The sequence below is a fragment of the Meles meles genome, chromosome 4 (genome assembly GCF_922984935.1).
Source record: "Meles meles chromosome 4, mMelMel3.1 paternal haplotype, whole genome shotgun sequence".
NCBI lineage: Eukaryota > Metazoa > Chordata > Mammalia > Carnivora > Mustelidae > Meles > Meles meles.
Window position 1 is genome coordinate 103,730,596 of NC_060069.1, and position 12,555 is coordinate 103,743,150.

A 12,555-nucleotide genomic window follows, 5' to 3' on the forward strand; every position below is an offset into this window, starting at 1 on the left:
CTCAGTGAGGTAATGGATCTAGGCAACAGCCATCAACTGATGCTAGAACTACTGTGTGAAATGTTAATGGGAAACTTTATAATGAAAGGACCAGGCTAGACTGGCACCACCTAAAAAACAATCGTAGCATTACTAAAAGTGGGACAGCTGGGCATCATCCACCTCTGGAGATGATGCTGCAAAGTTGGCTCTTTGAAAAAAATCAACAAAACTGATAAACCTTCAGCCAAATTCATAAAAATAAGAAAGAGAGAGAGATGATTCAAATCAACAAAATAAAAAATGAAAGAGGAGAAATAACTGACACCACAGAAATACAAAGGATTGTAAAATACAAAGGATTATAAGAGAATATTGTGAAAAATTATATGCCAACAAATTGGACAACCCAGAAGAAATGAATAAATTCCTAGAAACATGTAACTTCCCAAAACTGAATGAGGAAGAAATAAAAAATTTGAACAGATCAATTACCAGCAATGAAACTGAACAAGAAATCAAAAAACTCCAACAAACAGAAGTCCAGGACCAGACAGCCTCACAGGTGAATTCAACCAGACATTTGAAGAAGAGTTAGTACTTATTTTTCTCAAAATATTCCAAAATCAAAGAGGAAGGAAAGTTTCCAAATTCATTCTATGAGGTCAGCATTACCCTGATACCAAAAACAGATAAAGACACTACAAAAAAGACAACTATAGGCCAATATCTCTGATGAACATCAAGTTACCTACTCATAGATGCAAAAATCCTCAACAATATATTAGCAAACTGAATACAACAATACATTAAAAAAAAAAATTCACGACTATTGAATGATGTTTATTCCCAGGATGCAAGTGTAGTTCGATATTTACAAATCAATCAACATGACACATCACATCAATAAGAGAAAGAATAAGAACCATATGAGCATTTCAGTAGATGCAGAAAAAGCATTTGACAAAGTACAAGACCCATTCATAATAAGAGACCTCAACAAAATAGGTGTAGAGGGCACATGCCTCAACAAAATAAAGGCCGTATATTAAAAACCCACAGCTAACATCAGACTCAAATGTGAAAAGCTGAGAGCTTTCCTCCTAAGTTCAGGAACAAAACAAGGATGTCCACTCTTACTGAATATATTCAACATATATTACAAGCCCTACCCACAGCAATCAGACAAGAAAAAAAAATAAAACTCATCTAAATTGGTAAGGAAGAAGTAAAACTTTCACTCTTTGAAGTGATACTATATATAAAAAACCCTAAAGGCCGTCAAAAGAAAAAAAATTTCTAGAACTGATAAATGAATTTAGTAAGGTTGCAGGATACAAGACCAATGTATAGAAACCCCTTGCATCTCTGTACACTAATAATGAAACAGCAGAAGGAAATTAAGAAAGTAATCCCATTTCCAGCTGCACCACAAATAATAAAATACCTAGGAATAAACTTAACCAAGGAGGTGAAAGATCTGTACTCTGGAAACTATAAAACCTTGATGAAAGAAATTAAGATGTCTCGTGCTCATAGGTTGGAAAAAAAATATTGTTAAAAGTGTCTGTATTATCCAAAGTAGTCTACAGATTTAATGTAAACCCTATCAAAATACTAACAGCATTTTTCACAGAACTAGACCAAACAATCCTAAAATATGTACGGAACCAAAAAAGAATCCGGATAGTGAAAGCAATCTTGAAAAACAAAGCTGTGGGTATCGTAATTAAAGATTTCATATTATATTACAAAGCTATACTAATCAAAACAGTATGGAACAAAAATAGAAACATAAATCAATGGAACAGAATAGAAAATCCAGAAATAAACCCACAATAATATGGCCAATTACTCCTTGACAAAGTAGGCAAGAATATGTAATGGGAAAAAGACAGTCTCTTCAAATGATGTTGGGAAAACAGGGTGGTTACATGCAAAGAAGAGAAAGTGGATTACTTTTTTACACCACACACAAAAATAAACTCAAAATGGATTAAGGACCTAAATGGGAGACCTGAAGCTATAAAAATCTTAGAATAGGGGTGCCTGGCTGGCTGTTTTAGTCAGTAGCATGTGACTCTTAGGACCATAATTTAAGCCCCACATTGTGCATAGAGTTTGCCTAAAAAATAAATGAATAAAAAATGAAAATCCTGGAATGGAGAACAGGTGATAATTTCTCTGACACTGGCCATAACAACTTCTTTCTAATTATGTCTCCTGAGGCAAGGGAAACAAAAACAAATATAAACTATTGGAACTATGTCAAAATAAAAACCTTCTGCACAACAAAGGAAACAACCAACAGAACTAAAAGATAACCTACTGAATGGGAGAAGATATTAGCAAATGGTATATTTGATAAAAGGTTAGTACCCAAAATATATATAAGAACTTACACAACTCAACACCAAAAAATAATAACAATAATAATCCAGTTTAAAAATGGGCAGAAGACATTAGGGAAATACAAATCAAAACCACAGTGAGATACTACCTCACACCAATCAGAATGGCTAAAATTAACAAGTGAGGAAACAACAGATGCTGGTGAGGATGCAGAGAAATGGGAACCCTCCTACACTGTTGGTGGGAATCTAAGCTAGTGCAACTACTCTGGAAAACAACATGAAGGTTCCTCAAAAAGTTGAAAATAGAGCTACCCTATGACCCAGCAATTGCACTACTGGGTATTTACCCTAAAGATACAAATGCAGTGATCCAAAGAGGCACGTGCACCCAAATGTTTATAGCAGCAATGTCCACAATAGCCAAACTATGGAAAGAACCTAAATGTCCATCCACAGATGAATGGATACAGAAGATGTGATATATATATATATATATATATATATATATATATATATATATATATATATATAATGGAATACGATGCAGCCTTTAAAAGAAACAAAATCTTGCCATTTGCAATGACATGGATGGAACTAGAGGGTATTACGCTAAGCAAAATAAGTCAACCAGAGAAAGACAATTATATGATCTCTCTGATATGAGGAGTTTGAGAAGCAGAATAAAGGGGTCGTGGGGGGAAGGAGGGAAAAAATGAAACAATATGGGACTGGGGAAGGAGACAAACCATAAGAGACTCTTAAATCTCACCAAAAAACTGAGGGTTGCTGGGGAGTGGGAGATAGGGAGGGATACAGTGGCTGGGTTATGGACATTGGGGAGGGTACGTGCTATGGTGAGTGCTGTGAATTGTGTAAGCCTGATGATTCACAGACCTGTACCCCTGAAGCAAATAATACATTTTATGTTAATTTAAAAAATGGGCAGAAGACATAAACAGACATTTCTCCAAAGAAGACATAAATGGCCAGCAGACACATGAAAAGATGCTCATCATCACTTATCATCAGAGAAACACAAATCAAAACCACAATAAGATGTCACCTCACACCCATCAGAATGGCTAAAATAAAAAACTCAATAAACAATTGTTGGCAAGAATGTGAAGGAAAAGGGACCCCATGCACTATTGATAGGAATGTAAACTGGTGCAGTCACTATGGAAGATAGAATGAAGGTTCTTTAAAAAATTAATAGAACTCCCCTAAGATCCAGTAATCACACTAGTGGGTATTTACTCAAAGAATTTGAAGGGATATATGCACCTCTATGTTTATGGCATCATTATTTAAAATAGCTGAATTATGGAAACAGCCTAAGTGTCCATCAATAGATGGATGGATAAAGAAAATATTGTGTGTATATATATACAATAGAATCTTATTTGGCCATAAAAAAGAATGAAATCTTGCCATTTGCAACAACTTGGATGTATCTAGAGAGTATAATGCTAAGCAAAATAAGTCAGAGGAAGACAAATACCATATGATTTCACTTACATGTGGAATTTAAGAAGCAAAACAAATGAACAAAGGAAAAAAGAGACAAACCAAAACAAACTCTTAACTATAGAGAATAAACAGATGGTTACCAGAGGGAAGGTGGAGTCAGGGGATGGGTGAAATAGCTGAAGAGAATTAAGAGTACACTTATCTTGGGGCTCCTGGGTGGCTCAGTGGTTTAAGTCTCTGCCTTCGGCTCAGGTCATGATCTCAGGGTCCTGGGATCGGTCCCCGCATGGGGCTCTCTGCTCAGTGGGGAGCCTGTTTCTCCCTCTCTCGGCCTGCCTCTCTGCCTACTTGTGACCTCTCTCTCTGTCAAATAAATAAATAAAATATTTTTTAAAAAACTGATTAATTCCTGGGACACCTGGGTTAATCAGCCAATAAAAAAAAAAAAAAGAGTACACTTATCTTGATGAGCACTGGAGTAATATATGGAATTATTGAATCACTATATCATACACCTGAAATTAATGTAACACTGTGAGTCAACTACACTGGAATTAAAATTTTTTTTTTTTTTTAGATTTTATTTATTTATTTGACAGATAGAGATCACAAGTAGGGAGAGAGGCAGGCAGAGAGAGAGAGGAGGAAGCAGGCTCCCTGCCAAGCAGAGTGCCCGATGCGGGGCTCGATCCCAGGACCCGGGATCATGACCTGAGCGAAAGGCAGAGGCTTTAACCCACTGAGCCACCCAGGCGCCCCTGGAATTAAAATTTTAAAAAAAATAATGTTAGATGACCTTTACTGTCTGACTTGAATTCTTATTATAAATCTGTGATAATCAACACAAAATAGTATTAGCTTAAAATAATATAGATCAGGGGCGCCTGGGTGGCTCAATGGGTTAAAGCCTCTGCCTTCAGCTCAGGTCATGATCTCAGGGTCCTGGGATCGAGCCCCACATCGGGCTCTCTGCTCTGCGAGGAGCCTGCTTCCTCCTCTCTCTCTGCCTGCCTCTCTGCCTAGTTGTGATTTCTCTCTGTCAAATAAATAAAATAATAATAATAATATAGATCAGTAGAACAGGGAAGAGAATCCAGAAATAGATTCACATATACACAATCAATTGATCTTTAACAATAATGGTATTCTCAACAAGTGATCCTGAAAATCCCAAATATCTGAGTGGAAGCTGTGAGCCTCACCCCATATATTATGCAGAAAAATTGACTTGGAATGGTGATAGACCTAAACATAAAAATTAGAGCTATAAACACAGATCTTGAGATAGGCAAAGATTTCTAAGCCGGGTCATAAAAAGTACTAACCGTAAAAGGAAATATTGATAAATTGAATGTAACTAGAATTAAAATCTTCTGCTTTTTGAAAAGATACCGCAAAGAACATGGAAAAAGCAAGCCACAGACCATGGGGTGGAAGCTTTTCACAATACCTTTATCTGAAAAATTACTTGACAATGGAATCTACAAAGAATTCTTAGAACTCAAAAATAAGAAGACAAAACATCAAATTAAAAATTAGGCAAAGGATTTGAACAAACATTTCACAAACGAATATACAAATGCCCATGAAGCCCATGAAGAAGATGCTTGATATCATTAGCTCTCAGAGAAATGCAGATTAAAATCATGATGCAGTCTCACCACACACTTACTGCATTGGCTAAAAACAAAAATAATTAACATGTATTGGCAAGGATGTGAAGTAACTGAAATCCCCATCATGGCTGATAAGGGTGTAAAATGTTACAATGCTTCCAAAAGCAGATAGGCAATTTTCTTATAAAGTTAAGTACCCAATTAGCATATTACCCAGCAACTGCACTCACACATACTTACCCGTGAAAAATAAAATTCAATATACACAGCATCTTGTATATTTGTAGTAGCTATTCCTCATAGCCAATAGTCTGCTCATTGTTAGCACTGGCATCTTATTGTTACCTAAAAAGTCTGCTCCCCTAAAATAATGTATTTTTAGAAATATTTGTATCTTTAGTTTAAAAGTTTCCATGATTTTTGATATGTTGTTTTCTAGTTTTTCAGAAACTGTAAAAATAATAATGTTTCATTGGAGCATGTAACCTTTTACTATTTAATTTATGAAAAGATACACAAATATTTACTACTACACACATTTTATTAGGTGACCAGGGAACAACATGAATCTTACATAATTTAAATTCTTAGCTTTAATGTTACATGTAAATAAGAAAACCTTATATCCTTAAACTATAGGTGTACAGAATGAAATATCACATTTATATCCTCCATTTTTCAGATGTGTTTTATTCCTAAAAGACACTTGTATGAAGCTTTTGAACAATGTTGTCCTCACATCGAGTACAAAATGTGGCTAAAACTTGGACTTTCAATTGCTGCCAAAAAAATGAGGGAACATTTATCTTATGAGGTAAGATTTTTGTCTTACCTTTTGTCTGAATGGAATTGTATTAAAATGTTGTTATCAATTAACTATTTAGGAATTGGTATTAAACATAAACAGTAGACTACGAAATTGTGTTTTCCTTGTAGGACTGGAACTACAAGATGCAGTTAAAACTCCGTACTGTTTCTGTAAAAGATATACCAAAGAACACCAAAACTGATATCTATGATGAAACTGTGACTTATGTCATCCTCATCCATGGAGCTGTAGAAGATTGTCAATTACGAAAAGCTTATAAGGCACCTTCCTTAATTCCTATAACATGCTGCCAGGTATAGAAATGTTGATTCATGCCTTCCAGACAATATGACATATGTCCAGACAATGTATGAACATTGGAAAAATTGTCACTTTTCCACCTTCCCATCCTCTGTGTTTCCTCTATCACTCCATAAACACACACACCACACACATCCAGTTCACTGATTGCTTTGGCCCTTGGTAGCCCAAACACCAAGATATCCTGTTCAGTGTCAATGAAGCAGACGGAGCTGTACATTTTGGCCATGGTTAGATTTTGGTGCTATAGTAAGTAGCAAGAGAGGGCCTGTTAAGTTCATTTACACATTGCAGAAAGACCACTTCCTCTGGACGGTGTCAACAGTACTCTAGGAAAGTTCTGACAGACCCAGGCTGAACTGAGTACCAGTGGTATTTGCTCAGCTACTTTGAAAGTGAATGCAAGATGAAAGACTTGCCATGTTTAAAGCACTGAGTTTTCCTGGCAGTCAAAATGAGAAGTTGTGCATATGTAGAAAGAAAGAAGGCAGACTGTGTGTGTGTGCGTGTGTGTGTTGGGATAGAGGAAGAAAGGTACTTGTCAGGAGGAATCAGGGGACATACAAAATATATCTAGAGAAAGTAAATTGAAAGACCTCAAGTCAATTAAATTAGGCATATATTTTTAAAGCAATGAATATATGGCAGAAACCATGCTAGATGCTAAAGTGATCAAGACAAATGAGATTTGCAACTTAGGCTCAGAAGAGCTCTCAACCAAGTGAAAAGAAACATAGATATGTTAATGAAACATGGACAGCTATGATAGAAGTACTTAAGAGGTAGGTTTGGGACAGCAGAAAAACATGAGGTGGGGATAAGAGGAATCCAAAGATGAGAAAGAGCCATAAGAAAAATTTTCTGAACAGATGCCACCAGCACCAATGTGATAGACCCACTGAGAGGAAGGGAGACATTACTATTAACTATGGTGCTGCCTACCACTCTATTCCTGAATACATAATAACAAAGTTCTCCTGTGTGTGCTGACCGGGAATGTAGATGACCAAGCAAGAGATCCTAAAGGCAACGTAAAACCTATGAAACTCTAGTCTACCCTCCTAGGCAGAAAGTCCTGCTACTATAGATTTGGGTACCAATATGATTCAAAGCATATCAAAAACAACCACAAGTTGAAGGATTTCTTGAAGTCTACTGTTTTTTAAACTTTCTTTTGCCACATAGATAATCTCTCTGGGTGATATTTTAAAGGATCTTAATGATTGACTCATAATGATTTTTCTCATTTGTAAAACAAATGAGCAAAGCATTTAAAAAGCAATGAAAGGGGCGCCTGGGTGGCTCAGTGGGTTAAAGCCTCTGCCTTCGACTCAGGTCATGATCCCAGGGTCCTGGGATCGAGCCCCCCACATCGGGTTCTCTGCTCCGCGGGGAGCCTGCTTCCTCCTCTCTCTCTGCCTGCCTCTCTGCCTAGTTGTGACTTCTCTCTGTCAAATAAATAAAATATTAAAAATAAATAAATAATAAAAATAAAAAGCAATGAAAGTACATGGGATGTTGACTTTGAAAAAACCAACATAGTCCAGTATTTTAAGATATCTATCTCATAGAGACATATTTACTTTTTATCCCGGATATTTAGGGAGGTCCTGAGAGAGTTTACCAGAGAAACATTTAATTGTATGATATGTACTCAGAAATTAACTTATATTCTGTCAAACTTCAGATACAAGGCACTGAAGATTTTACAAAGGTAATGATTGTTCAAACTTTGGTTGATTTGAAAAAATTCAGATGGAACACCAGAAAGTTTGTACCTTCACGTAAAGCATCTCTTCCAGTATCATGTGAGTTAGATTTCTTTGAGTAATTGAGACCTTAATTTCCATGTATAAAATTTTATATATTTATAAAATAGCCATGTATGTATTTGGAAACTATTGAATACATTCTACCTAGAGATTGGAAAAGCATTTTAATTGCCATATTTGATATCTGATGGGGGAATCCAGATTGAGAATATCCATGTTATAGTAGGAATTATTTTATACTTCATCTATAAGAATAAACATGCATAATTATCAAAATACTATGGAAAAAATTGTTAATGAGGGAATTTTTATTTTTCAAGATTTTATTTATTTATTTTAGAGAGAGCACAGTGGGTGGGGTGGGGAGAGGAGCAGGAGAGGTGGGAGAGAGAGAATCTCAGACTCCCACTGAGGGCAGAGCCCACCTCAAGGCTCAATCTTACCACCCTGAGATCATGACCTGAGCTGAAACAAAGACTCAGATGTTCAATTGACTGAGCCACCCGGGGCCCCCAATGAGGCAATTTTTAGCTCTTCCCTCAAATTAACATATTTTATATAGCAGCCATAATGGAAATACTGTGGTACTGTCTGACTCTTCCAATTACCCACAGCCTGGCATTCATTCTCAACACAACTTAACATTAATGTATTTGGGGATGATGGGACAATGCATCATTTTTTCTCTCTTTACAAACTTCCTGCACATTTGTTCCATAATCTTTATAATAAAAGACTTTTAAGCCTTTTTTAAAAATATGACCTTTCTTCCCACCAATTGAGACTACCACCAATTTCAGATCATAGGCCCTGAGTGTGAATGAGTTGAACCTGGTCTAATGTGACAGTTGAACTAATAGAAACAGTGCTTTGTTCCAGTGCTTGAACTAACACAGTCTTTCTTGAACCAGCGAGCAAACTCTATAAAGAAGACCTTCAATTTGACACAAATATTGAGGTAAATTTAAAGCAGTCTTTTTAAAAGTTTTATTTTGGGGAAAAGAGAGTCTGGAATGTATGAAACTTATTAGTGTGTTTCTCTTAATCTGAAGGAATTTACCTGCTAATCATTTTGTAAATATCGATATGAACACTGTATGTCTTAGTCCAGGGTAAGTAGAAACTGTATTTATATTTTTGGGTAAATATCAGATAACTGACAAAGAAAAACAAAGGTCAGAAGATACCAGAATATTTATTTTGAATCACATGAGCCACTACGCACTAGTTGAGTATCTCATTGAGTAGCTAGTCACTAGGGTTGTCAAGTACATGAGCCCCTCCCACTTCTCTGCCTTGGGCTGAAATTTTGACTGGTCTGAAGCCTTCATTGCTTCCTCAACTATGCATCTGAGATCTTCCAACCGGAGGCAGTTTGCTCAACTATTCACAAAGCTTGTCACAAAGCAGGAGCTCAGTGATGACTATACCAATCTAATCTGTCCCAGGCTAACCCAGAAAATCCCATAAATATTGGTTCATTTCATAGTCCCCTATGAACTTGGACAGGTCACTTAGGGATCTTGGGATCTTCAAAACCCTGGGCCAACTTGGCAACAAAATCCCAAGTTCTGAAACACTACAGAGCCCTGGAATTGAAAGTGGGGCACAGAGAAATAGGATGGAAATACCTCACTACCTCTACACCAGCTTGCTTGTAGACTGAATCCTGGGGAGATCCAGATGAGGTAAGGAATTTATTTGTAATTCTAGTTTGTGCCAAGCTGGTCATATTACTCCAGGGGATGTTGATTATATTACACAGAATCTGAGCGATATCTTCTACAAATACACAATCCAGAAAATTGTGTATTTGGTTGTTAAAAGTATGTTTTACATCAAGTCCGTTTGCTCTATTAGCACCAGGCATAAAATTCTGAGAACACATGTTCCTTCTCCCCTGAATCTCTTAACAAGTGTATATTTCAGGGAAGGTGGTTACAGGTTCTGGGGAGAAAGTTGAAGGTCGATTCTCTCATGTCTGTCTGGTCTTCAAGAGGCCAACACTTTTCTTTACTATCAAGTTCCCATCCAGCATAAAAGCAAGAGTTTGACCTCCTCCCTAAACATTTTAGAGTCTTTCTGGGGAAGCTGTTCCTCAAACTTTCCTGGTTGTTCCTTGTTGCCTGGAACTACTGCCCCAATAACATACAGACTGAGAGTATTTGCTCTGACATGAGACTCCTGGTTTCCTTCCTGGTGCCCATCACTTCTTAGCCATGTCACCTTGGACAGATTTCTTAACCTCTTTAAGCATCCACAAAACAGAGAGAATAACCATATTTACCTTGTATAGTGCCGCCGTGCAGGCTGAAGAAATGGCAAGTACGCTGCAAAGTGTTTGGCACATAACAAGCAATCCATACACATAATTTCTATTATTTTCTGCTAACCCCTTCCTCACATTGTAAACTACTTCTCCAGACTTCTTGTGCTCTCCAGATACTTATTTTCTAAAAAATACAGATATAGGTACCTCCTCTAATTCTCCCAAACACAGTTGCTGCTGAAGACTAGGAAGTAACAAAGGTAAATTACAATTTAAAAAATGAAAAAGATGAGGAGAACATTTAAGATAAAATATTATATGGCTCCTGGGGGCCACTGGGTAGCCTATCTTTCTCCTTAGCCTTGGGCAGGCTGCCAAGCTTATAAGAGTCAACTTAATAGCGTATTTTAAATAATGAGGGAGCAGGGAAGCTAATGCTCTCCCTGTACATATTCCCTGAAGTGCTGTTTTTCAAAATTAAAGAAAACCTGATGGCATGAGGTTGTTAAGAGAGAGAAACTAGTGTGGAAGTAAGGGTCCGTTAAATGGTAGAAACGTCAGCTACTGAGCCTTATAATGGTAACTGTCAAATTGTGTTATTTAGCAAATGCTTTTTCTTCTTGATGTTAAATCCTGGCTGTGTTTCCGGGCCAGCTCCCTTCATGCTCCCCCAATCCCTCCTTCCACCAACACCCCAGAACTGTAGTTTTACCTTCACATAGCAAAAGGGCCTGTTGCCACACCTATCAGCTCTTTACAATGTGTTTTGGTCCCCAGGATGGGAATAAAAACAGTGCTGCTGCTGTAGATGTCCTCATCCTCAGTCCCTTGCTCCATAGACCAGATTTGACACCAGCCCTGCTTTATAACTCTAACCCATTATAATAGTCTTAGAATCTGACTCTTATCTGCTGTCTCAACTTCTAGATTCAACAGCCTACGGGATTCCTTGATAGTATTAAGGAGGAAGTGGACATCTATCCGGACACCTAGAATGAGACTCAGTGAAAATCTGGTAAGTTGCCTCATTTTCCTCAACATGATCTGGATCACACCTGTTCCTGGAGATACAGGCTGAAGCCAAAAGTTCAGGTCCCCTTTCGTGTGACAGTGTGAATTATACCTCTTTCCACTAGCCATTATTTGCTATATAATCACTTCCACTAACCCGTTGATTCTTCTAATGACACTATCTCTGAATTCTAATTTGGAAAATTAACTCTAAAATAAGATTCCTTTATCGAGATTTCTGAAATAGACTCCTGGCTTCCTCTCTTTATTCTGCTACTTAATCCCATGTACAGCATGGGCATTTTTGAGGCTGCTCTGCACTGTGGAAGATATAAACAAGTAACAAAGATATAAACAGGTGGTAAAGTGATGACTTCAATTTTCAAGAGCTTCTGTTTTAGTCAAGGAGGCAAAACAGATCAGAAGGCAGTCCAATAGCCATTTGAGAGACACTGTAGATAATGCCAACTGAAACTAAAGGAATTCAAAACAGAAACAACTGCTGGTGAACATAAACAAAGTCTTTGTGGAAAAGGGAAGAGGATGTTTGGAGTAGGGGACACAAGAGACCAAGACTTTTGGAAACAATGAGTAGACCAGTCTACCTTTGGTTGCTCAAAATGTAGCATTAATGGGGAAGTGCATGGGGTGGGGGGAGGTGCACACTTTATATGACTGTTACATAAAGCATATCTCTGGGTTTAAAAATGACCTTCTGATAAATCTTTGTGTCTCCATTTAAAAAATGTTAACTCTTGCATGCCACTTCCTATGACAAAGTCAAACTTAAAAATAGAGCCAAAGGGTAACAATACACTACGAAAAAGTATTTTAGGAATGACTTGTAATACGATTAATATCTTCATGTGGGGATAAAGACGTATACAAAATGATAAGGAAAACACTATGACTCCAATAGGCAAATTTAAAAACAGCCAGTTCAGGAGAAAGACAA

General features: G+C 37.1%; 1 protein-coding gene across 1 annotated transcript in view; it reads left to right on the forward strand.

The window, feature by feature from the left end:
- SLC9C1 (solute carrier family 9 member C1) overlaps positions 1-12,555 on the forward strand; it is a 78,605-nt gene that overhangs the window by 64,542 nt on the left and 1,508 nt on the right. Inside the window, exons 23-27 of the mRNA XM_046003307.1 lie at positions 6,102-6,233; positions 6,356-6,541; positions 8,236-8,356; positions 9,200-9,278; positions 11,517-11,604. Of these exons, the coding sequence (XP_045859263.1) occupies positions 6,102-6,233; positions 6,356-6,541; positions 8,236-8,356; positions 9,200-9,278; positions 11,517-11,604 (606 nt within the window). The remainder of the gene's footprint in view (positions 1-6,101; positions 6,234-6,355; positions 6,542-8,235; positions 8,357-9,199; positions 9,279-11,516; positions 11,605-12,555) is intronic.